General features: G+C 50.6%; 1 protein-coding gene across 2 annotated transcripts; it reads left to right on the top strand.

Annotated features, from left to right (window-relative positions):
- Positions 1-4,934: 4,934 nt before the first annotated feature.
- Positions 4,935-25,852, top strand: CLEC2L (C-type lectin domain family 2 member L). 2 transcript variants are annotated; one of them, XM_032275829.1, is made up of 5 exons: positions 4,935-5,374; positions 17,332-17,406; positions 21,235-21,401; positions 22,919-23,019; positions 25,103-25,852. In XM_032275829.1, the coding sequence occupies exons 1-5, from the start codon at positions 5,173-5,175 to the stop codon at positions 25,212-25,214; spliced, it is 657 nt and encodes a 218-aa protein (XP_032131720.1). In that variant the 5' UTR covers positions 4,935-5,172; the 3' UTR covers positions 25,215-25,852. The 2 variants fall into 2 exon arrangements, with proteins under 2 accessions (XP_032131720.1, XP_032131721.1); XM_032275830.1 differs by lacking the exon at positions 17,332-17,406.
- The last annotated feature ends 719 nt before the right edge of the window (positions 25,853-26,571 follow it).

Genomic DNA, 26,571 nt, shown 5'->3' with positions numbered 1-26,571 from the left:
AAAAAAAAAAAAAAAAAAAAAAGAAAAGAAAAGAAAAAGAAAAAGAATGAGGAGCCCTCAAAAGAAAAGAAAAGGCATAAAGGATTGACCTGTGCTATGACATCGATGACTCTTGAAAACATTATGCTCAGTGGCAGAAGCCAGTCTCAGGAGACCATGGATTGTACAATTCCATTTATATGACATGTCCAACATAGGCAAATTCATGGAGACAGAGAGTAGATTAGCGATTACTTATAATAAGTAATAAATGAAAAAAGTACAAAATAAGGGAAATAAGTAGGTGAGTGGTTGCCGGGGCAGGGGTGAGGGGAAATGGGCAGAGGGTGGTCGGCGGGCACAGGATTTTCTTTCGGGTGTGAGCATGCTCTGGAATTAGACAGCAGTGATGGTTGTCAATGTAATGAAAGTCTGAATTGTGGGTGTTAAAATGGTTAAAATGGTGAATTTTATGTTATTTAGATTTTAGCTCAATAAAATTTTTAAAACAATTTGACGGAAGTTTCTTTTTTTTTTTTTTGACACAGAGTCTCACCCACTCTGTGGCCCAGCTGGAGTGCAGTGGCACAATCTCGGCTCACTGCAACCTCTGCCTCCCAGGTTCGAGCAATTCTCCTGCCTCAGCCTCCTGAGTAGCTGGGATTACAGGTGAGTGCCACCACACCCAGCTAATTTTTGTATTTTTAGTAGAGACGGGGTTTCACCGTCTTGGCCAGGCTGGTATCGAACTCCTGGGCTCAAGTGATCCATCTGCCTCAGCCTCCCAAAGTGCTGGGATTATAGATGTGAGCCACTGTGCCCAGCCTGATGGAATTTTCTACCCCCGTAATGGGATGGTGACCTAAAGTTACTATTCAGTTGACTTAAAAGAAGAAAAGAACATGTCATTATTTTCTTCAACCTCTGAGTTTGTGGACCAGGAGTCACACCTATTCCATAACTCTAAGCAAAGGAGGGGGAGTTAATATCCTGAGACACAGGGGAAGACGGGACAGAGCCATTCAGAGATGGGGACATGCACTTTGTTAGAAAGTAAAAACCAAAACAAAAAAGCCCACTGGCCTGAGGACAAAGGGGAGGCTGGTGCTAGCCAGTTTGAAATCTTCCCACTCCTGCTTTAGCTCACTCTAAATCTGATCATTTCCTGTTGGACCTCCTTGACAGCATGTGACACAGGGGTTCACATGCTCGGCTTCCCTGGGGAATTGTAGGTGTCCACTGTAAGTCTATGAATCTGACGGAGTTTGAAAGTGGAGGGTTTACTATTTGCTACACCCTCGTGAGACAAAACTGGTCCTGAGACCTAAGCAGTCCATCGCCTGCTTGCTCCTGGGAGTACACTTGGTGCAGCCTTAGTTACCCGAGGTCCCCAAGGAGGGCCATCTGAGAAACTCTACTGTCGCTCAGGGATGGAGGGCAGGGGGTCTGGATGTATTTTATCTCAATTGTGGTGTCCATTTTTGTGAGCACCTCCTTCTTGAGGAAGCAGACCCTTTCAGAGATACCTAATTCAGACAGCCCTAAGGGTCATTGTCTTTTGGTTTCCCCCAGAAACAGACCCTGACACAAGGATTTAAGTGCAAGTAAGTTATTTGGAAAGTGATCCTAGGAAGCATTGGGAGGGGAGCAGGGAAACTGACCAGGGCGTGCAGGGACTCTGGGAGGCTTAGATCCTACCTCTGATAGGTCCTGAAGTATGGTGATTGACTATCAGAAGGCTCCTAAGGTCTTCTCCACTGCCAATGTGTTGTATAACACCTTCGTTACTCCTTTTTATCTCAACTGTTTATTGCAAGAGTTTCCTTGCCGATCAGTACCCAAAATGCTTTGTACCTGGTACCAAAGCTAATTTTCCTAAAGCATGTTGTGATCATGACCTTTCCCTGCTCAAACATCTTTGACGCTTCCTTGTGCCTATGTGAAGCCTGAAGCTTTGGGCCTGGTGTTCCAACGGGGCATTGCCCTAGGAACAGGGGATACAGCAGTGCCTCTGCTCTCCCCCGACAGCTGGCCATCTGGTTGGGGATCAAACAATGACAGTAGGATGTGGCACGTGCTATGAAAAGAGAGGCAGAGTATTCTGAGAGCCCTCTGACAGGTGCCACAGTCTGGGGTTACAGGAGGCTTAGGAGGCAGGGATTGCTGGTCATGCACATATCCATTCTCTGCATCATTGAGCATGGCAATGGCTTTAGCTAATTGCCACTATATGTCACAGACTTTCTTGCAGATAGAATTGGCCAGTGAAAGGTAAGTGGAAATCCCTGGGGCTTCCAGAAAAGCTTTATTTTTTATTTTTATTTTATTTTTAAAGTGCAGTTTCGCTCTTGTTGCCCAGGCTGGAGTGCAACGGTGCAATCTCGGCTCATCACAACCTCTGACTCTTGGATTCAAGCAATTCTCCTGCCTCAACCTCTGGAGTAGCTGCTGGGATTACAGGCATGTGCCAACATGCCCAGCTAATTTTGATTTTTTTTTTTTTGAGGTGGAGTCGCACTTTGTCACCCATGCTAGAGTGCAGTGGCAAGATCTTGGCTCACTACAACATCCACCTTCTGGGTTCAAGCGATTCTCCTGCTTCAGCCTCCCGAGTAGCTGGGATTACAGGTGCCTGCCACCATGCCTGGCTAAGTTTTGTATTTTTAGTAGAGACAGGGTTTCACTATGTTGGCCAGGCTGGTCTCAACCTCTTGGACTCGTTATCTACCTGCCTTGGTCTCCCAAAGTGCTGGGATCACAGGCGTAAGCCACTGCGCCCAGCCAATTCTGTATTTTTAGTTGAGACGGGGATTCTCCATGTTGGTCAGGCTGGTCTCAAACTCCTCACCTCAGGTGATCCGTCCAGCTCAGCCTCCCAAATTGCTGGGATTATAGGCATGAGCCACTGTGTCCTGCCCAGAAAAGCTCTTTAAAGAAGTCTGATTCAACAAGAGGCATGCCCTTTTCCCATTGGTTCTTCCTACTTTCTGCAATCCGGTGTGCAGGTGTGATGGTTGGAATCACAGTGGCCATAGTGTGACCATGAGGAAATCCTGAAGATGTGGGCTACTTCCTAAGGATGGTGAGCAGAAAGAGGGAAAGAGCTGGGGTCCCTGATGATCTCAGAGCTCTCAGTCCAGCCCTGGGTTGATCACTCCTAGACTTCTTTCATGTGAAAAAACAACTTCTTTTTAGTTTAACTTTTACTGGGGTTTTCTGTTATAGTCTGCTGAACCTGATCCGAATGAATGCATTATCCTAGAGATTACGCAATCAGAAGCATTAGCAGAATTTTGGTAGGCAAACTAGGGTGCACGGGGCCTACAAGGAGGGGTTAGAAGGACTGAGGAGGAGATGTGTTCCAGGCAGAGGGAAGAGTCAGAAAAGTTGGGTGTGTCTGGGGCTGGCAGAGAAGGGGTGGAATGAGGGGAAGCCTTAGGAGCAGGACTTTGACCATGAGGGACCTGGAGGCCTTGTAAAAAGATGGCCTTAACCCCAGGTAAAGGCACCCCTAAAGGGGCAGTGAGTTTGCACTTTAGGGAGATGCTGCTGGAGCTGAGAGGGAGGGGCTGCATAGGAGGGAGCAAGAGTGGAGGCCAGAGAGCCTTAGAAAGCTGCTGATGTTGGGTGGCCAGTAGCTAGAGGGATGGAGAGTAACAAGCAGACTAACCATTTAAAAGGGGCCGGGGCTGGGCACGTTGGCTCACGCCTGTAATCCCAGCACTATGGGAGGCCAAAGCAGGCAGGAGTTCGAAACCACCCTGACCAACATGGTGAAACCCCATCTCCATTAAAAATACAAAAATTAGCCAGGCATGGTGGTGGGTGCCTGTAATCTCAGGTACTCAAGAGGCTGAGGCAGGAGAATCGCTCGAACCTGAGAGGTGGAGGTTGCGGTGAGCCCAGATTGTGCCATTGCACTGCAGCCTGGGCAACAGAGCGAGACTCCGTCTCTAAATAAATAAATAAAAAGGAAATAAAAGGGGCCGTGCACTGCAGCTCACGCCTGTAACCCTAGCACTTTGGGAGGCTCAGGCAGGAGAATCACTTGAGCCTGGGAGGCCAAGGTTCCAGTAAGCGGTGATTTCACACTGCACTCGGGCAAGAGCAAGACGCTGTCTCAAAAAGTAAAAATAAAAATAAAAATAGTTTAAAAGGGACAATTCACGAGTTGGTGGCCCATTCTATTTGGGGGAAGGAGCAGGAGGAGCTGGGGATGAGGAACTGTAGACTGAGACAGGAACGAGGGGTGGGACTGAGAATGGTGGGTGGGGGGAAAGAGGATCAGGGCTGGAGGCGTGGGGTCTCGGGCCACGCGAGGTCAGCTGAGGCAAGGGGCTAGCGAGGCCCTGAAGGGGGCCCTGGCCAGAGAGTCAGACACCCACCAAGCACACAGCTTCCTGGCGCTGCCTTCAGAAATGTCCTTGACCTCAATCAAAATTCCACTTCTCGACCTCACCTGGGGACATTCTCATCTAGTGTATGTGAAAGTCCCTGGCGCTTAGTAGGTGCTCAATAAATGTTAACTGACTCTGCAACGTTGCTTGGCTCGCTCCTTTAGACTCTACTCTCTCTGTGCTCATCGTTCGGACGTTTCTCTCCTTTATCAAGAGTTTGGGGGTCTAGTCACGGCCCCGACCACTCTCTGCTCTGGCTCCAGGGCAGCTGGGAGGACAGGCGCTCATCTGCCCTGAGGCTCCCTCCACTGTCCCCGTGAACTTGATTCCCATTTTCAGGAGGATGAGCAGGAGGCTGGGGAGGTGGAGCTGAGTTAGAGCCAGGTCTCCCTGCTCCAAGACTGTGCTCCTAGCTCGGCAGCATCAGACCTCCTGCCAGGTGGCGGGGTCAGGGACCCGGCTGTCCTTGCTCCTCAGCGCCTCCTCCCTCTCCGCCCCCGCCCCGCCCGGGTCCACGGCTCCAGGCTCCCACGCGCCGCCTGGCGCTCCTCCCAGCCCGGCTGTACGTGGAGGCTGCGGCTCGGCGGGGCAGGCACGGCGCGCACAGCGGCGGCACCGGGAGCAGAGGCTCCAGCGCGGGGACCCGGGCTCAGCCCCGGCCTGCGAGCGCCGCGGCCCTAGCCCACCCGAGGCCGGCCTGGGGGGCCCGCAGGGCGCGCGGAGCGCCGAGTGCGCGTCGGGCTGGGCCCCGCACCCCGGTGCAGGAGCGCGGGCGCGGCGCGGCGGAGCGCCCCGCATGGAGCCGGCCCGGGAGCCCCCCGCGCGGGCCCGGCCACCGCCGCCCATCGCTGCGCGCCCCGCGCCAGCGCCCGCGCCCGCCCCTGCCGCCCCCAGGCCGCGCTCGCCCGCCGAGGCTGAGGCCCGTGGCCCCGAGGGGCTGCTGCGGCGATCCGGGTCGGGCTACGAGGGCAGCACCAGCTGGAAGGCGGCCTTGGAGGGTAAGCATGGAGCGGCCTCCCTCTCCCGGCCCAGGGACGCCTGCCCAGCTCGGACCCGGGACCCGGAGGCGGTCAGAGTCACCTTGGCCGCTGTCCTGGAGGGGAGCGCGGCGAAGTCATTCATTCAGGGCGACCAGACACCTATTCGTGGGGTCTGGTGGCAGGGAACCAGGGGCCACGGCGAGTCACAGCCTAGACCCTGTGTCTGCTGCGACTCCCTGTCTGACCTTGGAGCAGGCTTCACGCTCTGAGCCTCAGTCCTCACGCATGAAGGGGACAGCCACTGTCTGGCACCCACCTGACAGGCATTTTGAGAGGGTGGTGGAATCTGTGGCCGTGAGCATGCTTGAGTGAAGTAAGAAAGCAGGAGACCCCAGAGGTGGTGCCCGCCCCTGTGGGAGCTGCCCGCGCGACCCCGTGGTGATGGGGCCATGTGGGGAGGACAGGGCAGGGCAGGGCAAGGGTGGAGAATCCGTGAGAAGCTCTTCCTTGCAAGATCAGGGGTCACACCTACTCCTCCATCAGACTGCCTCAGGGAGGGACCCCGGTGGCCGCCGGGGCAGTAACCGAAGTGGAGAATTGATTTCAAGTTCATGAGCTCTTTTAGGAAACTTGTATTAGCTGCTGCCGTCGGCATGTGGTGTGGGAGAAGCTGGAGTTGGTAAGAGGGTGGTTGGCCCTTTGTGTGCTTCTCAGGGTGCTCCTGGCACCCCGAATCCAAGGGCCTGGGCAGCATTAATTAGGGAAGCCCAGAGCCTGGATCACTCATCCTTAGGGAGGCAGCAGTGTCAGAAAAGGAGGGCTTCCCGGAGGAAGTGACCTCTTAGAGGGTGTGGAGACAGAGAGAAAGGTGTCCCAGACCTAGAGCACGATGTGTTTCAGGCCAGGTGGCCAGAGCTAGTCTGTTCCGTGTGGGAGCTGAGCCCTGGGGTACTGAGATGGGGCAGGGTGGAGAGAGACGGGTCTGGAGGACCCAGACAGTGAAGGGCTAGCCAGGCCTTGCCCAGGAGCTTGGACTTTGCTCTGAAAGGGCTACTGAGGGTTGGAGATGGTGGGTTTGCCCTTGGAAGACTGGTGGTGGCCCAGAGGGGTGGGACCGAGGCTAGAGGTCAGGGAGGGGGTGGGACAGCAGACGGGGACCGTGAGGGACATAACCAGCACCTGGGCCAAGATAGGCTATGGGGCCGCTGAGGATGGGGAGGTGGGGTGGTAATGCCAGCGTTCTGCACAAAGGCCGTGGGCCGGGGCATGTGGACTCTCCGAGGGAGGGCTGTGCAGACTCTGAAGCTAGACCATCAGACAGTGGCAAGGACAGAGGAGGCGAGGATGGTGCGTCACCCAGCAGAATAGCTGTGGCAGAGCTGTGGGCTGTGAAGACTTGGGTGGGATGGATGGAGGTGGATGGACACCTCCCTGTGATTCTGTCTCCGGCTTTACTGTTGGAGTGGCCCCGTGTCCCACGCTTCCCTTCTGCCAAAGTTATTTCTTGAAGTTGCTCCTTCCTCTTGCCTGTATTTCTTCATTCATGTATTCATCAGCATTTCTGAAGGGTCTGCCCTAACTTTAACCCCAGCCCCCGTGGTAGGGCCGCTTCTGGGCTGCTGTGGCACTTTAATGCCTTCTGCTTGCTATTCCTGTCCCACCTCCCGCCTTGACCTCCACCTCCTTGTGCTTCCTTCTCCGGACTGTGGCTGGGCTGCCCACCTGCCAATCAGGCTGCAGAAGAGACCGCACATTAAGCTGGAAGGTCACCCAGAGGCTGTCTGGGGCCCTGAGTCAAGCCCACTCCCAGGCTTAGCATCTTCCTGTGGTCCAGCCTTGCCTCACCATGGCCCCCTGCCTTGCCTTGCTCTCTGACTCATGCCACCTGAAGTCCCTCCCCCCTCCTTCCCTTGATACCCCTAGGAGTGATCCTACTCCTGATGGCCTATGGTCCTTGGATGCTCAGCATCTTGGGCCTACCGACTTTTCCTGCAGATTTTAGGATCTGGAATCTGAGTCTGGCCAGGGGCCTTCCCTCTGCCAGTTCTCTGAAAGTCTCCTTGGGTGCTGCCAGCCTCCTCTCAGAAGAGAGGAGCTCGTGGAGCAGGGCTGGTCCTGTCCAGGGTGCTGCTCCATTGGCCAGTGCTGGCCTTGGCACTGGTCTCCATCATTCATTCATTCTTCCTGCAACATCCAGGTACTGATCTGGGCCCTGGGCACATTTGTGTCCTCGCAGAGGTCCCAGGACATGGGCTGAGACAGTGTGGGGGGTGCAGGGAGCAGAGCATCTGGCAAAGCTGGGGCAGAGCCTTCCCCTGCCACAGGCTGGAGGGATTTCCAACTTCCTGGAGCATTTGTTTCCTCATCTGCTAAGCCAGGCCACGGTCTCCACCTCTCAGGTAGACAGAGGCCCTAGCGTGTGGGCTGTGTGTGTGCTGACTCCTCTTCCCAGCGGTCCTGCAGCCCTGTCGGGGGAGCTCAGGCCCAGCTGCAGCACTTTGACATCTGATCAGCCTCCCTTGATTCTGCTTCCTACCCCAAACCTGAGTCCAGAGCCCACGTGATGAAACACTGTCAGTGGGAGGAGGGATCTGTCCATTTGGGGACCCAGGGTTTTGCAGCCCCCACTTAGCCAAGCACCTGTCTTGAGAGAAATGGGAGATTTCCTGACTTGACCAAGCTAAGCCCTACAAGAAGTCTCTGCTCCTTCATCACCATGTACCCAACGCACATCCAGCACCCACTACATGCTGAAGCCGTGATGGGGCTTTCATAGTCATCATCTCAGTCTCCCCCTCTCCCCTTGCAGGGGGCTGGTGAGTATTCTGTTTCATAGATGAGGGAGCCCAGACTGAGAGCCTGAGTGTCCTGGCCAAGGACATCCTTGGTTGCTAACACTTGAAAGCCCTGTCGTGAAGGTTCTGGACCCCTTCCTGCATGGCCAAGGACATCCGCCTTGGTGAGGCTAGCTGGGGATCATCAAATTCCCACATGCACGCTCTCCTCCCCCTGCTTCCCAGATAACCCTACCACCTCCAGGACTGACGTTTTTTTCCCCTCCTTATGGGTTCAATGAGTCAGAGAGCTTCTTAAATCAGAAAGCTGGGATTACAGCCCAGGTCTTTAAGAATTTTCTGAGATGAATAACTAGCTTTATAAACAGGAAACGGAACAGAAGGTGCCTTGATTAAGTCTTTTCTCACTGTAGATAGGAACCTTTCCTTCCAGCCTGGGGTGTAAAGCTCGAAAAGGTGACCTGGAGAGTCCGCCTGGGTTCTGGGAACAAGAGGAGGAGATTTCTGCCTTTGGGAGTCTCAGTGGGGCAGAGTGGCCTGGGGGTATGGGAGAGGGGACAGAGCGAGCCTGCATACCTCAGCCTATAGATTTTTCAGTGCTCACTGATTCTAAATTTTTAATGTTGAAAGTTTCTTGATTAGGCATAAACCCACAACTTCCTGATCAAAACCACACACATGCATTTAGCCTCTCAAAAGTTTAAAAATTCCCAAACTTCACATTTGGTAGTTTTTAACAGTCAAGATGATGCTTGCCAGGCTGTGTCCCCGATGACTTAGAGACAGCAGCATGGGCCCTTCTGGGGATGAGTGTGAGGATGATGGGAGCTTTGTCTGGGCCTGGGAGTCAGGGTTTTTCAGTTGTTCCTTCTATTATTAGGCAAAATCACACACATTTAGAGACCGAAATAAATTGTACCCTTAAACGCCACCTACTATGGGCCATGGCATAGTAGGGACGAGTAATGAGTTAGACATTTGTTAGAAGTTGAATTGTGTCTTCACCAAAAAAGCCATGTTGGCGTCCTAATCTCTGGAACCTCTGAATGTGGCCGCATGTGGAAATACAGTCTGGCAGGTCATTTGTAGTTAAGATGAGGTGAGACTGGAGTAGGGTGGGCCCTTATCCCATATGAACTGGCATCCTTATAAGAAGATGGTCACATGAAGACAAGGGCACTGCATTAGTCTGTTCTCATGCTGCTAATAAAGACATACCCAAGACTGGGTAATTTATAAACAGTTTTAATGGACTTACAGTTCCACATGGCTGGGGAGACGTCACAATCATGAAGGAAGGTGAAAGAGGAACAAAGACACGTCTTACATGGTGGCAGGCCAGAGTGTGTGAAGAGGAACTGCCCTTTATAAAACCGTCAGATCTTGTGAGACTTACTATCACAAAAACAACATGATTCAGGAAAAACCTGCCCACGTGATTCAATTACCTCCCACCCAGGCCCTCCCACGACACTTCATAATTATGGGAGCTACAATTCAAGATGAGATCTGGGTGGGGACATAGTCGAACCATGTAAGACACAGGGAGAATGCCATACGATGATAAAGGCAGAGATTGGAGTGATGCGGCTGCAAGCCAAGGAGTGCTAAGGTCCATCGGCAACCACTGGACACTAGGAAGAGGCAAGGAAGGAGTCCCTGCAGAGTTCAGGGGAAGCATGGTCCAGTGCAGCATCTACAGAAATTATCGCCGACACACAGTGAAGAGGCACCTCAGATCTGGCAGTGTTGAAGATCCATGTACAGATTCCTCTTCCCTGTGTGTTCCTTCCGACAAGCTCAGTTGAATTTAAGGTTGACCAAGGACGTTGTTGGGTGTAACTAAATTTCTCCCATAGTTTTTGAGTCCCAGTGGCTGCTCTGTTACATGCAAGGTGATGACCCAGCCCTATTTCAGGGAATCCAAAGGTGAGTAAAGCACAGTCCTTACCCCAAAAAAGCCTAAGGCTGATGGTCACCATCACACTGATGGCCCGCATAATCACCACAAGTTGATTGAATAGAGTCTACCACGCCAGACACTGTGCTAAGCACTGTACACTGAATTCTCATGAAACTCTGAGAGATGGATAGATATGATCATTACCTCATTTTCAAGATGAGGAAAATAAACTACAGTAGAGGCTAAGAAGCTTTACCATCTATACACATCTAGAAAGTGGCAGAGCTGGGATTTGAACCCAGGTGATGCGATGCCAGATGTCAGGCTCATATCTTTAGTGCACAAAGGGTTACAGCAGCAACGTTAGAGAAAAGGACCAATAGAAGGGAAAGGAAGGACGCACTCAGCATGCTCCCCACAGGCAGCCATTTGTAGCTCCAGGGAACTGTGATGACGCCGCCACCAAGGACAGCAGAGTAGAAATAGAGAGAACCCAGTCTTCCAATGCAGGCTGAAGCCTCTGCTCTTACTGTGTCTGAAGCCACCCATCCGGAACTCCCAATCACTAGCCAACATAGACCTTGCTCATAGGAAGGACTGGAAAATGCTTGTTGGACTTGCAGGTCAAGATGGTGGACTGAACGCATGCATTTTTTTCTTTTTTTACTTCAGAAGCCCACTAATTCAACAGTAAAGGGGTGGGCGTGGTGGCTCATGCCTATAATCCTAGCACTCTGGGAGGCTGAGGTGGGCCAATCACCTGAGGTCAGGAGTTTGAGATCAGCCTGGTCAACATGAAGAAACCCCAGCTCTACTAAAAATACCAAAAATTAGCCAGACGTGTTGATGTGCACCTACAGTCTCTGCTACTGAGGAGGCTGAGGCAGGAGAGTCACTTCAGCCTGGGAGGTGGAGGTTACAGTGAGCAAAACACAAACAAAAACAACACTAGCCAGCCATGGTGGCACGTGCCTGTAATCCCAGCTACTCGGGAGGCTGAAGCAGGAGAATCGCTTGAACCCTGAAGGCAGAGGGTGCAGTGAGCCAGGATTGTGCCACTACACTCCAGCCCAGATGACAGAGCGAGACGCCATCTCAAAAAAAAAAAAAAAAAAAAAAAAAAACCAAATGAAAAGAAACCAAACAAAACAGTAAAGCAATTTTTAAAAGGCCTTAAGGACAAGAACAAGAGTGAAAATAGCAACGAAATAGAGAGCTCGGGAGCAAATGGATAAATGGTAACTGACTTCACCCCACCTGAGAAAGTCCAGAGAGCGGAGGAGCTCCCTGAGCCTCGTGGGAGGACCCCTAAGGCCCAGGGGTTGGTGGCAGGGCTTGAAGATGGAGCTGAGAATGGGTGGACAGGCTGAACATTTCTTTACAGAGGATTTAGTTTCCCATTCTGTCCAGATTCTCCCAACCCCAGGAGCCCGAGGTGAAATCTCTTCCTCAGGTGAAATCTCTCAAGAAAGAGGGCTTCAGCCTGGCACAGTGACTCATGCCTGTAATTGCAGCACTTTGGGAGGCTAGGAGGGCAGATCATGGGGTCAGGAGTTTGAGACCAGCCTAGCCAACATGGTGAAACCCCATCTCTATTAAAAATACAAAAATTAGCTGGGCATGGTGGCGCCTGTAATCCCAGCTACTCAGGAGGCTGAGGTGGGAGAATCGCTTGAACCTGGGAGGCGGAGTTTTCAGTGAACCGAGATTGCACAACTGCACTCCAGCCTGGGTGACAGAGTGAGACTCTGTCTCAAAAAAAAAAAAAAAAAAAAAAAAGAAAGAAAGCAAAAGGCTCTAGACACCACTGCACTGAGAGCAAGAAACTAAGCCAACATTTACATACTGAATGCTGAGGACAGCTCCCAGCCTCTTCCCTCAGCTAGCCCTGTATTCTCCAGGGGAGAAAACATGGACTCATCCATCCAAGAGGAAAAACATAATGAGATGAGCATTCAGAGAATCCCAAGAATCAGCCCAGCCAGATCACTCTACTATGTCCCCCACAGTTAATAAGCCCCCATCTGTGGGCTTGGAGGCTCCAATGAACTCGTTAGTTCTCCTGCCTTAATTGTGAACAGATAAGCGTGGTCTCAAGACCTCTGAGGAAAGTCTTTAACATGGAAGCTCAAGACCAAAACAGAGGTTATACAGGCGGAAATAATCTTTCTGCCCATTTCCCCCACCCCTCCAAAAAAACCCTGTCAGTCATATCTTCAGAGAGAAGAGATAAGAGAAAACCCTGCATCATTAAAACAAGAATAGAATTCTTTAAGAGGGGATATTCACAGAGCAACAGCAACAAAACAAAAAAAACCTTGGAACTTAAAAATATAATAACAGAAACTAAGAGCCCAGTAGAAGGATAGGATGAAAAATTGAGAAACTCTTCCAGGAAATACAGCAAAAAGGCAAATAGAGAGTAAACAAGAGGAGAAAATAAGATGAGAAATTTGGAGGACCAAACTAAGAGAGCCAACATTTGAAGAATATGACTTCCAGAAAGAAAACAAAACATGGAGGAGAGGAAATCAACAGTGATAGAATTAAAGAAAATGTCCTAGTTGGGCATGGTGGCTTACACTTGTAATCCCAGCACTTTGGGAGGCCAAGGCAGATGGATCACCTGGGGTCAGGAGTTCAAGACCAGCCTGGTTAACATGGTGAAACCCTGTCTCTACTAAAAATACAAAAAATTAGCTAGGCTTGGCGGCAGGCACCTGTAATCTCAGCTACTTGAGAGGCTGAGGCAAGAGAATTGCTTGAACCCGGGAAGCGGAGGTTGCCGCGAGCCGAGATGACACCATTGTACTCCAGCCTGGGTGACAGAGTGAGACTCTGTCTCAAAAAAAGAAAATTTCTTGGAACCGAAGGACATCACTTTCCAGATTGAAAGGGCCTATTAGAGTAGATGAAACAGATCAAACCAAGGCATGGCATGCAACGATGAAACTTTAGAACACTGCAATGAAGACCCAAAAGGCATCTAGTAAGAAAAGAATTAAGCAGTTGAAAAGGATCACGGGTGAGAATGAACCTAGACTTTTCAAAAGCACACTGGAGCTAGAAGACAATGAAGTAATACCTTCAAAATTCTGAAAAAAATTTATTCTCAACCTATAATACTCAGTCCTCTAAGTTCACAATTCCACAGGTAACATTCACTGGTTCACCATGGAACATGAGGAGAAGCTTTGCTCCTCCGACCTGCACGGTGCAGTGGTTTTGCTCTACCATTCCTCAGGCAGCCATTGGATGATGTGTTTCACCAAGATGAGGGAGTAAACCAAAGGAGAGGAAGACATGAGAGAAAAGGAACAGAAAAGCCAACACAGGAAAGGCAGAGAAATCCTCAGACTGCTGGTACGGGAAGACCCCAGATGGCAGCTGGGCTTAGAAGGCAACTAGTCAGATTTGAGCAGGTCAGAAAGTTCCAAGGGACATTTCTTCAAGATGGTCGTTATGGCCTGCATGTGTGTTTCCTCCCCAAATGTATACATTGAATCACTAACCTCCAATGTAATGATATTGAGGAGGTGGGTAATTGAGAGGCAATTAGGTTTCGATGAGGTCATGACAGTAGAGCTCCCGTGATGGAATTAGCACCCTTATAAGGAAAGCAAGAGATACCAGAACTTCCTCTCTCCGCTGTGTGAGGACACAGTCAGAAAGCAGCTGTCAGCAAGCCAGGAAGTGGGCCCTCATCAGACCCCAACCACACTGGCACGCTGATCCAGCCTCTGGAACTAATAGGAGAAATAAATGTCCATTGTTTAAGCCACCCAGTCTATGACAGTTTGTTATAGCAGACTGAACTAAGACAAAGGTGAAAGAGAATTTCTAATTTTGTCTTATCATGAAAGAGGAGTTTTGGTGTTGAGATAATGATAAGCATACAGAAGATTGAGCAAAGGGAAAAGAAGACCATGATGAACAGGGAAACACGAAGTTCCGTGGAAATGATCACAACACATGACATGGCTTTGCTGAGAGTGCTGTTTACACCGACATAAGAATGTAATTCCCACGTATCAAGCTAATACAAACTATGACATTGAGAGGGCAGAGTGAGCGGTCAGGGTAGAATGGTAATGCAAAGAATTAAGTCTGCATCATTATAATGGGAAGCCAATAAATTATATCTAAAACAGAACAAATCTGGAAGCATTTACATACACATGGCATTTAGAGATTTGGAGCTAATACCAAAAGAGTCAGCTAAAAGAGTTGAAAGTGGTTGGGGAAGGAGCAACGTTATTACTATTATTTTTTGGAGACAGAGTCTTGTTCTGTTGCTCAGGCTGGAGTGCAGTGACACGATCTTGGCTCACTGGAACCTCCGCCTCCTGGTTCAATCGATTCTCCTGCCTCAGCCCTAGCTGGGATTACAGGCACACACGACCACACCCGAATAATTTCTGTATTTTTAGTAGAGACAAGGTTTCACCATGTTGGCCAGGCTGGTCTCAAACTCCTGACTTCAAGCGATCCACCTGCCTCAGCCTCCCAAAGTGCTGGGATTACAGGTGTGACCCACTGCACCGAACACTGTTATTTTTTAAATGAAGCCTTTTAGAATTTCTTGATTCCTTAAATCTGTGCTTTTCAGTCTATCCTTGGTGAAGGAAACAGGTTTCTTTTCAAAATCCTTTGTAAAATGCAGTACAAATGAATGACTAGCAACATGCCCTTGGATGTCCGGGTAATGCTGAATTGCTACAAATTCTTTCTCTCAATTTTGGCACTTATATCATGACAAGTAACAGTTTACAGACCAACACTAAGCTGCAGAGGCACTGTTTTCATCCATGATTTATATATAACACTGATTAAAAAAAACTTTAAAAATGGGTGTACAACAATGTAACTGTACTTAACTGTACACTTAATGGTTTAGATGGCAAAAAAAAATCCAAAATTATGAAGGGAATTCACACCTGTTGGATGGCTGTAATCAAAACAATGTAAGCCAACAAGGGTTGGCGAGGATGTGGAGAAACTGGAACCCTCATCTTTTGCTGGTGAGAATGTCTAATTATGAAACCACGGGGGAGTTAGTGGTTCCTCAGAAAGAGCTACCATGTGGGCTGGGTGCGGTGGCTCATGCCTGTAATCCCAGGACTTTGGGAGGCCAAGGCTGGTGGATCATGGGGTCAGGAGTTTGAGACCAGCTTGACCAACATAATGAAACCATCTCTACTAAAAATACAAAAATTAGCCTGGTGTGGTGGCACACACCTGTAATCCCAGCTACTCAGGAGGCTGAGGCAGGAGAATCTCTTGAACCTGGGAGGTGGAGGTTGCAGTGAGCCGAGATCGTGCCACTGTACTTCAGCCTAGGTAACAGAGCGAGGCTCTGCCTAAAACACAGCAAAAAGAAAAAACAAAAAACAAACCCCAAACTACCACATGATCCAGCAACTCCACTCCTAAGCATATACCCAAAAGAATCGAAAGCAGGGACTCGAACAGATACTCATATACCATGTTCATAGCTGCATTATTCACAATAGCCAAAAGGTAGAGACAGCCCAAATGTCTACCAACAGATGAAGGGATAAACACAATGTGTTCTTGCTATACGAACAGAATATTATTCAGCCTTAAGATGGAATGAAGTTCTGACATATGTGACAACATGGATGAGCCTTGAAAACATGCTGTGAAAGGAACCAGGAACAAAAGGACAAATACTGGATGTCTTCTCTTATATAAGGTTCCTAGAGTGGTCCAATTCATAGGGACAGAAAGTGGAGGGGTGGTGGCCTGGGGCTGGGAAGAGCAGGGGATGGGAATTGTTTAAGAGGACAGAAATTATGTCTGGGATGATGAAAAAGTTTTGCAAACAGACAGGGATGATGGTTGCAGATCATTGTGAATGCACTCAATGCCACTAATCGTGCACTAAAAAATGGCTAAAATTGCATATTTTATGTTATGTATTTTCATCACAATTAAAAAAAATCCTTAAAATACCCCATGTTTAAAGTCTAAACATGTTCTCTAATGATATATAAAATGAGAATATTAAATGATAACAAAATAAATAGGCCGGGTGCAGTGGCTCACGGCTGTAATGCCAGCACTTTGGGAGTCTGAGGTGGGCAGATCATGAGGTCAGGAGTTCAAGACCAGCCTGGCCAACATAGTGAAACCCTGTCTCTACTAAAAATACAAAAAAAAATTAAGCCAAGTGTGGTTGGCGGGTACCTGTAATCTCAGCTACTTGGGAGGCTTAGGCAGCAGAATGGCTTGAACCTGGGAGGCGGAGGTTGCAGTGAGCTGAGATTGCGCCACTGCACTCCAGCCTCGGCGACAGTGTGAGACTCTGAGGAAGGAAGGGAGGGAGGGAGGGAGGAAGGGAGGAAAATGGGAGGATAGACAAAGGGAGAACCCAGAGGATTGGGAAGAGGATGAATGCTGCAGAGGTGGGTGGATTTCAGGAGGTACCTATGGAGGAGGAGACTTTGGGAGCAAAGACTCAGTAGCAGGGCTATGCGTGCTGAATGGGTTATTGTGAAGAACCCATGTGACTGAAACCTGAGACCACATAGAGAAGCAGCAGGAGATTCAAAGTAGAAAGCTCTTACCTTCACTGAAGAGTTCGTGAGCAGTTGGTAGCCCGGCAGGGAGGGTTTCAAGCCTGGAACTCACAGAATCAGAGTTACCGCTCTCAGCAGTGAGTTTTAAACTCCACCCTGCATCAGAATCACCTGGAGGGCTTGTTAAAACGAAGCTTGTTGGCCGGGCGTGGTAGCTCACACCTGTAATCCCAGCACTTTGGGAGCCTGAGGCAGGTGGATCATTTGAGGTCAAGAGTTCGAGACCAGCCAAACTCCTGACTGCAAGTGATCCACCTGCTTCAGCCTCCCAAAGTGCTGGGATTACAGGTGTGACCCACTGCACCCCACACTGTTATTTTTTTAAATGAAGCCTTTTAGAATTTCCAACATGGCGAAACCCCATCTCTAGTAAAAATACAAAAATTAGCTAGGTGTGGTGGTGAGTGCCTGTAATCCCAGCTACTCGGGAAGCTGAGGCAGGAGAACTGCTTGTGCCCGGGAGGCAGAGGTTACAGTGAGCCAATATCGCGCCACTGTACTCCAGCCTGGGCAACAGAGTGAGACTCTGTCTCAAAATAACAACAATAGCAGTAGCCAAATGCAGCCTGCTGGGCTCCACCTCCCCCTGTTTGTCATTAGCAGGATATGGGGCTGGTGGCGGGGACTAGTAGTGGGATGGGTGGTGGGATGTTGAACTCCTCTCTCTTCTCCTAGACACCACCACACGTCTCCTGCTTGGTGCCATCGCGGTCCTTCTGTTTGCCATCTTGGTGGTGATGAGCATCTTGGGTGAGCACGCATGTCAGAGCATTTATGCAATTCGATTTGCACACTCCTTGTTAAAAGCACCTCTAATTAAAGATTCTAGACATTCCAAGAATCCTGTGGGGGACTAAGAAAGTAGAAAATACGTAGTGTCAGTTCTCGAGATTTTAGCTTAAAATAATATATTCACACACAGACTATACATGTCCCCTTTATTAAGCCATGCAAGTAGAATGGAGATGCTACTTAGGAATTATTTTGTGAGTGTTGTGAGAACTCAGAACAAACTTGGGGTAGGTTAGGCAGACAGTGCTTCTTGGAGGAGATGGTTGGGAATAAGGGCCTTTAAAGATCACATTCAGCCGGGCGCAGTGGCTTGCGCCTGTAATCCCAAAACTTGGGGAGGCCAAGGCGGGTGGATCACCTGTAAGGAGTTTGAGATCAGCCTGGCCAACATGGTTTAGGGTGGGAAGTGGGGGTCTGAGAGGGTATGGGGTGGGGGATAGGGAATAGGACAGCACCCTCCCCAAAGGGAAATTTATGCCCTACTTTCGGGCAGATGAGAGGGCAGGGAACTCTTTCTGTTCATTCTTTTTTTTTTTTTTTCTTTTGAGACACTGTCACCCAGGCTGGAATGCAATGGTGCAATCTCAGCTCACTGCAACCTCTGCCTTCCGGTTCAAACGATTCTCCTGCCTCAGACTCCCGAGTAGCTGGGATTACAGATGTGTGCCACTACGCCTGGCTAATTTTTGTATTTTTAGTAGAGAGGAGGTTTTGCCATATTGGCCAGGCTGGTTTTGAACTCCTGATCTCACTCAGGTGATCCGCCCTCCTCGGCTGAGCAACCATGCCCAGACTTCCTGTTGATTCTTTTTTTAAAAAAATTATTTATTATTATTTTTTATGAAACGTACATGCCATTGCACCTGCTGATTCTTAATTGCCTTCAGCTTAAAATGATCCTCTTGTCAAAGTCGCATATTTTAGGGTGGCATATTCTGGACCCTATTAAAGAAACAGAACATTCTAAGTGGAAGAGGCCTGAGAAACATAGAGAAGTGTGTGGAACTGAAAGGGTTGAATAAGTGAAAAAGGTAGAAACTGCACCTAAGAACATGCGAGAGTATATGAACAGGGAATCTGACTACTTTTTTTTTTTTTTTTTTTTTTTTTTTTGAAACGGTTTTTCTCTCTTGTTACCCAGGCTGGAGTGCAATGGCGCGATCTCGGCTCACCGCAACCTCCGCCTCCTGGGTTCAGGCAATTCTCCTGCCTCAGCCTCCTGAGTCGCTGGGATTACAGGCACGTGCCACCATGCCCAGCTAATTTTTTGTATTTTTAGTAGAGACGGGGTTTCACCATGTTGACCAGGATGGTCTCGATCTCTTGACCTCATGATCCACCCGCCTCGGCCTCCCACAGTGCTGGGATTACAGGCTTGAGCCACCGCGTCCGGCTGGAATCTGACTACTTTTAAGAGATTCAAATAAGAGTGTATTGTAGGTTCTGAAGGGTTTGCAAAAATGATTTTAGTGCTTCTGTCTTTAACCTTTGAGAAATGCCATAAGCCCAGAGGTGGACTCCTCAAAATGGGGGAAATGTCCACCAACAGTATCGATCCCTACCAAATCCTCCCCTATAGGTTGCATGACAAGCAGAGGGGTTCTGAGTATTTAGAAATGGATATGGCGGCCAGCACAGTGGCTCACGCCTGTAATCCCAGACTTTGGGAGGACATGGTGGGCGTATCACTTGAGGTCAGGAGTTCGAGACCAGCCTGGCCAACATGGTGAAACCTCATCTCTACTAAAAACACAAAAATTAGCTGGGCATGTTGGTGTGCACCTGTAGTCCCACTACTCGGGGGGCTGAGGAAGAAGAATTGCTTGAACCTGGGAGGCAGAGGTTGCAGTGAGCTGAGATTGTGCCAGTGCACTCCAGCCTCGGCGACAGAAGAGACAAACGAAACAAAACAAAAATAAACAGGCAACCACTGGGTGTAGCTTAAATTCACCTGGAATAATTCCTCCAAATTAAACCAGTTTCCTTTTATCCTCTTACTAGGTTGGGAGGCCAGGGAATGTGTAGGCATAGCTGATATGATTTCAATAAAGCACAGCAGTCTCCTAGGAGATCCTTGTGGAAAGCAGTTGAAATGTAGCCACACAATGGTCAGTATTCCCGGGTGGACTCACGTCTCATTGAACAGATACGCCCAGGGAGTGTCGATAAATTAATTGGTGTCTGTGCGGCTGTAGATCCCTAGGGGCTTGAGTGCCGGGGGGCCTGTTCTTGGCTCTGTCCTGGTCTACATTTTAATCAATCACTTGTATGAAAACAAACAAAAAGTATGCTTATGGAATTTGCAGCTGACACAATCCAAAAACACAATCCCATATGACAGATGGGTGAAAGAAATCAAGATTCAAATGTATCTTGAAAAACTCAAATGATGAGCCAAAGGGAATGAGATAAATGTGGAAGAAATAAATAGAAGTTTCTGCATTTGGATTTAAGAAGTTATTTTCACATGTTCTGACACTGGGGGAAACCTGGCTTAGAATCAGATCATATGAAAACAATCTAAGATTGTAGATTAACTCCTTTTAGCAAGGAAGTCCTTTGAGAAGCTCCGGGATTCCTTCCCAGAAAAGTCCATGTATGCACAGACCCACCGAATCTGTTCATGGAGCAGTCTGCAGACTGGAGGCCCTATGACAACGGGAAGACTGCATGGTGCCCACTGTTGCTACTGGTAGAGCCACATCTGATGTGTCCCAGTCTGTCCTGGTGGCAGCAATTCAGTGGTAACATTGGGACATTGCAGTGAGCAGGCAGGATGGAGAGCAACCTTGCCACGTATCATGGGAGAGATGGCATCTGTTTCAACCTGCATGAGGGAGGCTGGTGAACTTCTTCAAGTAGGGGGCAGAAGACAGAACGGGTGTCTCTTGACCCAGAGGCCAGATCCTAGAACAGCAGGTCTAGGTCACAGGAGGACAGGTTGGGACTCAACATTCAAGAACTTTCTGCCAGGCGCGGTGGCTCACGCCTGTAATCCCAGCACTTTGGGAGGCCAAGGCAGGCAGATCACCTGAGATCGGGAGTTCAAGACCAGCCTGACTAACAAGGAGAAACGCTGTCCCTACTAAAAATACAAAATTAGCCGGGCCTGGTAGTGCATGCCTGTAATCCCAGCTACTTGGGAGGCTGAGGCAGGAGAATGGCTTGAACCTGGGAGACAGATATTGCAGTGAGCCAAGATCGCACCATTGCACTCCAGCCTGGGCAACAATAGTGAAACTGACTCAGAAATAAGAAAGAAAACAAAAAACAAACTTCATGCACACTGACAGCAAGGGAGTTTAAAAAATACAAAAAAATTAAAAATGAAAAGAACTTCCCAGAAGTTCAGTGGTGGAATGGCAGCCTTGGTAGCTAACAAGGGCATGGTTAAGGACAGCGGGCAGATACCTGCTGTTGGTATCTGGCCTAGCTGGAAAGAGAGGACATGCAGCCTCCAGGTCGCTTCCCAGTCTGAGTTTCTGGGGTTCCATGCCTCTGGGAGCTTAGAGACAGAGGAGATCCTAACCCAGGGGCTTCCCCGCTGTCACTTCCCCTCGCGGTGACCCCCCTGTCAGCTTCCCACAATCCCCTTTCTCATTTATTCAATGGCCACCCTTTTACCTCCAGGCACCAGGAGAGGTGCTCTCCAGAGAGGACATCCATGTCTGCAGTGTCCCTGGAGGACGCCAAAGCTGAGGCAGGGGAGGGAGCCACAGAAAGCAGAGTGGGACTCTGGGGGGTGGGAGGTGGGTGGGGAGGGCTGAGCCAGTTTCTTCCCTGCAGCTTCCAAAGGCTGTATCAAGTGCGAAGCACCCTGCCCGGAGGACTGGCTGCTCTATGGAAGGAAGTGCTACTTCTTTTCTGAGGAACCCAGAGACTGGAACACAGGCAGGCAGTACTGCCACACCCACGAGGCGGCGCTGGCTGTCATTCAGAGCCAGAAGGAGCTGGTGAGTGTGCTAAGGTTAAGTGGGGCGGGGGAGGGACCTCAGGACCCCCAACCTTGACTCCAGGGACAGCCACGCCCTAAAGGATGCAGTGTCCCTGTGACATGTCTTCAAAGCCACCCTGCTGCTGTGTAATCACTGGGGGTGCAGGCAAACCTCACGGTCCGAGCAGGTCAACGAGTGGCTCCAGTTTCCACCTCCATTGTCAAGGCCACTTATTTCAATCCAAGGCTCACTGGTTGAGGTCACTTAGTATTATAAATCATAAGAATTATAAATTATAAAGCTGGTGAGGTGGTATGCACCTGTAATGCCAGCTACTCGGGAGGCTGAGGCAGGAGGATCACTTCAGCCCAGGAGATGGAGGCTAGCCTGGGAAACATAGACCCCGGCTCTACAAAAAGTAAAAAGAAAATTAGCTGGGCATGGTGGAGCGTACCTGCAGTCCCAGCTACTTAGGAGGCTGAGGCGGGAGGATCACTTGAACCAGGAATTCAAGGCCAGCCTGAATAACGTATCAAGACTTTGTCTCTTTCTTTTTTTTGAGACACTCTAATTCTGTCGCCCAGCAGAGTGCAGTGGCTCGATCTCAGCTCACTGCAGTCTCCGCTTCCTGGGTTCAAGCGATTCTCGTGTCTCATCCTCCTGAGTCGCTGGGACTGCAACTGTGTGCCACCATGCCTAGCTAATTTTTGTATTTTTAGCAGAGATGGGGTTTCTCCATGTTGGCCAGGCTGGTCTTGAACTCCTGGCCTCATGCGATCCGCCTGCCTAGGCCTCCCAAAGTGCTGGGATTACAGGTGTGAGCTACTGTGCCTAACCACAAGACTTTGTCTCTTGAGAAGAAAAAAAGAATTACAAATTAGAAATGCATTGTGAAATGTAAACACACATTGTAATTTTCTAAAGATCCAAATCAGGATTTGGTCTCCATTTAACATCCAAAACAGTTTTAGCAACAGAAATGTGAAGGAAACACAATTAATGGAGTCTACTGGCCATTTTGGATTTTGAGGTTAACAGTGGTGTTAACCAAAATAGAAGATAATCTAAAAATCACTTCTGTTTGCCTTTGATACACAGTAAGATATCCCCAGTCTGCAGAGAAAGTCCCAGAAAATGCAGGTAGGACAACCAACCTGAGCATTGAGATTTGTCCCAGATCAGCCATCCAGCCGGCAATCCCCAAGCTTCCTGCACATCAGGAATGCTGGCCTGCTGAGCTAGGAGGACAAGCCCTGTACAGCCTTCCTGGCCCAGTGAGCACACACAGAACCGGGGTCCCTTTCAAGCTGTTGGAGGTAATTGATACGAGGTCAGCGAGTGGCTCTGGCAGCGTGACTGCAGAGGATCCTGTAACCCTAGCTCCTCACTTTTGGGATGCGGCAAGACAGCAGTCACCCTCCCAGCGTCTGTACATCCCAAGAAGCAGTATCTTCCAAGCTGAGATTTGTCTTGGGATGTGACGCCAGTCAGGAGACCACATCTGACCCTGAGGTGTCGCTCTTTCCTTGGTGCAGGAATTTATGTTCAAGTTCACGCGGAGGGAGCCCTGGATTGGACTACGCAGAGTTGGAGACGAATTCCACTGGGTCAATGGGGACCCATTTGATCCAGACACGTGAGCTGAGGCTTCATCTTCTGGTCACCGCGCTTAGACTGAGGAAGTCTTGATCCACCCCTTGGACACAACTCCAGGAGAGAGAAACCCTTGGTTTTGTGCTAGCTAGAGATACTAGTCTCGGGTCCAGCAGTGTGTGCCAGAGACCCAGCCATGAAAATGCTTATACTTCTCCCTCTCCCATAAAAGTCCAGCCTGGCGTGGTGGCTTTGCCCTGCGGAGCCATTGGAGCTTCGTGATGTTGGGCTCAGGGTCCTTCCACCCCGAGTCTCCCATCTGTGCAGCCTGGCACTCATCGGCTCCACTCAGTGTGGCGGAACCACATTCCATTCAGCCGGAAGGGGACAGGTAACGGGAGGGAGGACCCTGGATGGCCTCACTCCATTGGCCAGAACTTAGTCACATGACAGCACCTGGCCGCAAGGGAGGATGGGAGATGTGCCTCCATCTTGGGCAGCCACGTGCAGCCTAAACACTGTAGCTGTGGAAGGAAGGGGATCTAAAGGCAGGCACGCAGAGTGTTCTAGACCACATTTTCCTGGCAAACACATCTCTTGATGGAGGAGGGCACTGCTGAGGTGGTGGTGTGTGCCGTGGCGGTATTTGTAAGGCTTTAGTGGTGTGGACGTTAGTGTGTGATGCCGGGGCTGGTGTGTGGTGTGGGCATGACGGTCATGGGTCGAGCGGGTGGCAGATGTGTGGCTATGGCAGTGGGGTGGTGACTGGGGCGTGGGGAAGGGATTGGTTTAGGCCTAGAGAAATGCAGGGATGTGCGTACAGGGGAGTGGGACCCGCAGAACAGACCCCGTGGCTGGAGGAATAGGTTCTGAGGTGCCAGCTGGAAGGTATGGGGTGGGGTGGGGAACACAGCTCCTGACCCGATGATAATGACATGTGAGCATCCCCAAGGCAGCGGCTAAAGCAGAGGGCATCTCAGACCCTTGGATCCTTCTGGTGGCCAGAGGTGGCCATCAGCCACCCTCCCACCTGAAGCTGGTTTAGGCAGTCACACCCATAGGATCCCTAGAGGCAGGGGGTATTCATCATGCTTCCCCTCCTCCCCCATTTCCTTATCTCAAGCCCTCTTCATTTTTGCCCCTGACTCTGGCCTCAGTGTCCCTTCTTTTTCTCGCTCCCTTTCCTGTCCCCGCCTCAGGTCCTCTCTCAGAGTGGCTGTGGAGGTCTCGCACTTTCCACCCCTATCCCTGTTTTTCTGGAAGCTTCTTGCTGTCAGAGTCCTGCAGGGTGGGGTCTGTGGCATGCTGACCACCTGGCAACCAGGGGGTCTTTGGCCACATGTCTCAGACACTGCGGAGGGCCTTCGCCTTGCACTCCTTCTTGGGGTCCTTCCAATGCCCTCTGTTGTGAGAGTCTACCTCCAGCCTTGGCAGGGATCAGAGGTCAAGGTGAACAACTAAGGCTAAGAAGAAACCTCTGAGGCTGGAAAGGGGTGATTTTAGGCAGCGGGGAATCCTCCCACCACACACTTCTGTGTGTGATGTCAATGAATTCCTGGGCAATAGAGCTGCAGTTAGCCCATATTGGGGTTATTGCGGCCCGCCCCTAACCTGTGAGGGGTGGTTGACTTCAGCCAGCTCTGTGGAGCTCCTCCCATGTGCTGCAGGAAGCCAAGATGAGAGGGCACAGAGCCTGCTGCTCAGGAGCTGGCTGCTTTGGGGACCTGTGTGGACAGACAGGCAGAGGCCCCAGGAGGCTGTGAGAGTGCCCCACAGAGCAGGCAAGGAACTGTGGGAAGGGAGGGGGGGAGAGAGTGGCCCTGAACTGGGTGCCATGGAGCCTGGGACGTGTGAGCCAACCCTGCAAGGACATGGAGGGAGGATGGGGAAGTGCATGTGTGTCCAGGAAATGCCTGATCAGTGTGCCAGCATGCCTGGAGCTACGGGGCACAGAGTAGGGAGAGAATGGGATGCCATACTAGAAAAGTCTGTTGGCCCAAATATCCTAGAAGGCAGCTTTAGTGACGAAGTGAGGGAGGAACAGGGCATCCATGGCCTCGTCTGCCACTGGGTTTTGGGCAGAATGTCCCAGATCATAAACGCCTGGTCTTCTCTCCTGGCCACAGGTTCACCATCGCAGGTCCAGGGGAGTGTGTCTTCGTGGAACCCACCAGGCTAGTGTCGACGGAGTGTCTGATGACCCGGCCCTGGGTGTGCAGCAAGATGGCCTATACGTGAGGTGGGTGGGGCCAGAGGTGGCCCCTCCCCCAAGGCCCGTGGGAGGTGTCTGCTGAAGACCTGCCTCCAGCAGAGCCGCCTGCCCTCTGCAAGGCAAAGCAGTGGGGTGGGTGGCCTCTGCCCCAGGCCCCTCTCCCAGGCCCTGGCGCTCTGAGTCCCTGGTTCCTGGTCTCCTTTGTCTCCAGGCAGGTCATGTGGCTCAGCAGTTGAATCCCATACGCTAAATAGTGTAGACATCTGCCCACCTACACACACACAATGCACACGCACACGCACGCACAGACACTGTCTCCTCTACAGCTCAGTGTCCACCCTGAGCCACCCCACAGATCTCTCTCCAGCCCCCTAGAAGCCCTGTCCTTACTGCAGTCCTGGTGCTCTGTGGAAGGGGGGGCATTGGCAGGTGGTTTGACTGTCCACTCAGCAGCCCTGTCTCCCCAGTGGTTTCTTTCCTGGCTGCTGGCAGGGGCAGGTGGAGAAAGCTTCCCCCTCTTCTAGGCCAGCCCAGCCCAGGGCCCCAGAGGTCCCCTGCATCCCCTGTCTTTGCCTTGCCTGGGTTCTCAGGCAGGGCCTCTGCTGTGTCCGTGGTGCTGTTGTATTGGTCACTAACGGAATAAAGAGTGAATAACTCACGTCCAGAGATGTCCGCTGCCATTCGTTCAAGAGTCAGAGCTTGGAGAGTGGCAGAGGGGGCACGTCTCTGGGTGCCTGCCTGTGGGGGCCACCACAGAATGCACCTGTTGTAGTGCAGCAGATAGCAAGCAGTGTGTGAGGATGAAAAAAACGCATCTTCTGGCCTCAGAGCATCACTTCATTTTGCTAAGCCTTTAAGGTATTCTTAGATGGCTGAGGGGTGTGCACCATGCTGGCTCCTTTATTGCTAGTCACCTTAAGATGACAGACTTTTATTCACACCTACCACAAGCCAGACACCACACCAGGCATGGGTATCTCTGGCCTTATCCCCCAAGAAGCACACAAGGAGCAGAGGAAACACCTCGGAAAGTGTTAGAACATTCTGGAACACAGTCAAGGGCTGGTTTATTCTGCAACACGGCAGGATGGAATGAAGTGAATGGCAGGATTAGGTGGTGTTCACATTGGGCTGGAAAAGAGCTTGTGAAGGTCTTGTGGCTCTTCCTGTCCCCCTTGCTCAGCCTGGGGAGGAGGCGGTGGGGGTGTGGGGTTGGCTGGCAATGCCCTCGGGCCTGTGGGGGGTTCCACGCTCTTCCCCACACACATCTGAGGCTCCAGCACCGAGCTGCAGTGGAGCCTGGGCCTCTCTGGCCTCCTGATGCCGCCGGGTGGCTAAGATGTGTGTGGCCTGCCTGGGAACCCAGTGCATGCATTTGGGTCC

This window comes from Sapajus apella, unplaced genomic scaffold (genome assembly GCF_009761245.1).
Source record: "Sapajus apella isolate SASKATOON/1434 unplaced genomic scaffold, GSC_monkey_1.0 scaffold7, whole genome shotgun sequence".
NCBI classification, from domain to species: Eukaryota; Metazoa; Chordata; class Mammalia; order Primates; family Cebidae; genus Sapajus; species Sapajus apella.
Note: the sequence above shows the minus strand (reverse complement) of the source record. Positions and strands in the feature narration are given on the sequence as shown.

Coding starts and splice junctions, on each gene's coding strand:
- CLEC2L (XM_032275829.1), top strand. CDS start 5,173: ATGGAGCCGGCCCGGGAGCCCCCCGCGCGGGCCCGGCCACCGCCGCCC. Junction 5,375..17,331: donor CTGGAAGGCGGCCTTGGAGG/GTAAGCATGGAG, acceptor CTCTTCTCCTAG/ACACCACCACACGTCTCCTG. Junction 21,402..22,918: donor TTCAGAGCCAGAAGGAGCTG/GTGAGTGTGCTA, acceptor TCCTTGGTGCAG/GAATTTATGTTCAAGTTCAC.